General features: G+C 46.2%; 1 protein-coding gene across 1 annotated transcript in view; it reads right to left on the reverse strand.

Moving 5' to 3' along the window:
* Window positions 1-1,987, reverse strand: part of hacd4 (3-hydroxyacyl-CoA dehydratase 4) — a 4,926-nt gene extending 2,939 nt beyond the window's left edge. The window contains exons 1-4 of the mRNA XM_005754137.1: window positions 1,936-1,987; window positions 1,749-1,855; window positions 956-1,083; window positions 757-866 (exon numbers count right to left, since the gene is read on the reverse strand). Coding sequence (XP_005754194.1) covers window positions 757-866; window positions 956-1,083; window positions 1,749-1,855; window positions 1,936-1,979 — 389 coding nt within the window. The 5' untranslated portion in view covers window positions 1,980-1,987. The remainder of the gene's footprint in view (window positions 1-756; window positions 867-955; window positions 1,084-1,748; window positions 1,856-1,935) is intronic.
* Between the last annotated feature and the right edge of the window lie 23 nt (window positions 1,988-2,010).

Genomic DNA, 2,010 nt, shown 5'->3' on the forward strand with positions numbered 1-2,010 from the left:
TGGAACAAATGTGGATGTTTGCACTTCAAATATTTAGATGTGAGTGTGAGCACGTTAACCTTCTACAGCACAGATCATCATTGTTCATGTTAGTATTATGTGTGTGTAAATACACTCCCTCCTCAGGCCTGGGCCCGGTGTTATGGAGATCACCATGAATCAGTCACGGGCCGGTGCCTGAGTCGTTTCAGGCTCCGCTGTGGTTTTTATTGTTACTCTGTTTTCTTCCTGTGTTGTGAATAAACCTTCAGTACTGGTTTCATTTTGTTGTGTTTATCTGCAACACCTTAAAGGCCGGTCTGTGGTGCAAAAAGGTTGGGGACCGCTGGTGTAAATAATAAGCTGCTCCACCAACACTCATTAAAGCTCCAGTCAGACATGCTTGGTTTTGTATCAACATGTCACAAAGTGGTTTCTTTTTCACAGAAATAACCAAAGATATTTCCACTGCGACCTGATATCAGTGGATCTCACACTGGAATGTAAACTGGCTGTTTAGGGGGGGTCCCTGCCCTGGGTATCTGCTTAGAGGGAAAGTGAGACCGCCGTGGTTTAAAATATGCGCATAGTTTGACACATCAGTAAAATAATTGCATCAGTGCTGAGAGGTCAGGTCCAGGCAGTGCTGTTCAACTGTAAGGAGCTAAAAGCTTCTTAAAGCTCTGCATCCTGTGCTTTTAAAACGATTTATCAAAGTAAAGTTGAAGTTTGAATGCCGATGTGTTTGTGCATCACTGTAAAACCTGCGGTGCTTACCGGAGGAGGTCCAGCACGTTCCAGAAGAAGAGCTGCACGCACACCACCGGTTTACTCTGCAGCTCCTCCAGCATGATGATCATAATCAACAGAAGGTTCTTCTCCATCACCTGAGGAGCAGGAAGACAGCGCGTCCGTGCATCAATCAAAGATAACAACAATGATAAAAATGTCATTAAACTTTGAGCTGCGTACGCACTTGGATGAAGCGAGGAAGGAGCCGGGCTTTCTCGATGCCGTCCGCAATGTGGAAAAGCTCCAGAATGGAGAGCAGCTGGCAGAGACTCATCACAAAGCCCACAGAGTAAAAGGTGTCGGCCAAAGCATCTGCAGTCACAAACAACATGTGCGGCATGCTCATCAGTCCTAACTTGGAAATATACTTCTTAGTCAACTTATGAAGCATTTGGAGCGATGTCTGTGTTTACTGGAAACTTCACTCAGCAGCAGCAAATGAGCCTTTACAGAGAAACGAGCAGCGCGGTCCCTGTTTGTGTCCCACAGCAACCTCACGCAACAAACGAACGAAGGCAAAGAAAGGATACCACGTCAAAGAGCTCTGAGAGAAAGCGTTTAACCTCAGGAGAAAACACAGTCTAACATGATGTGAGAGCGCTAACAGCCAGACTAGCAGGAGGCTGCTGCTCCATGAACTCCTCTGATGCAGGTCTGCAACTCAAGTTTTCACAGGAGGATTTGGGGGAAGCAGATCATGTCTGAATACCTTTTCTTAAATACATAAATTAGCTCGATGAGGCTTAATGAGATTTAAACGACGGCCTGATCAAACGGAGCCTGGAGTCTAAGCTGGGTGTTTTTCTATATCGGTCCAAGCGTCCGTACAGCATCGGTCCATCGCTCAGGGTAGCACTGCCATCTTAGTGCCTTTATTATTTACTTTGACCTGCACAGCTGCTCCACAGACCGTTCACTTCCTGGAAAAGTCAGACTAATTCAGATTAACTGAGACTGGTAAGTTTTCCTAACCTTACCTTGGCCGAACATAAGAAACCTGGCGACAGTATTAGCCAGTATCCACGTGTGGCCACAGAACTGGAACAGGTTGTATGAGAAACTGTAGGCGAGTCTGAAGCTGAACCTGCAGAACAGGAATAAGCACACAGATTCGTTACTGTGGTTTACACAACGATGATGATGATAGAGGTGACAGCAGCTCACTTGCTAAACGTTGTGCTGAGGCACAGTGGCATGAATCCAGCCATCAGTGCTTGTTATCTGTGTGAGCTGCTGCAC

Source organism: Pundamilia nyererei, unplaced genomic scaffold (assembly GCF_000239375.1).
Source record: "Pundamilia nyererei isolate P.nyererei 1_Seehausen unplaced genomic scaffold, PunNye1.0 scaffold00512, whole genome shotgun sequence".
Classification (NCBI taxonomy): Eukaryota; Metazoa; Chordata; class Actinopteri; order Cichliformes; family Cichlidae; genus Pundamilia; species Pundamilia nyererei.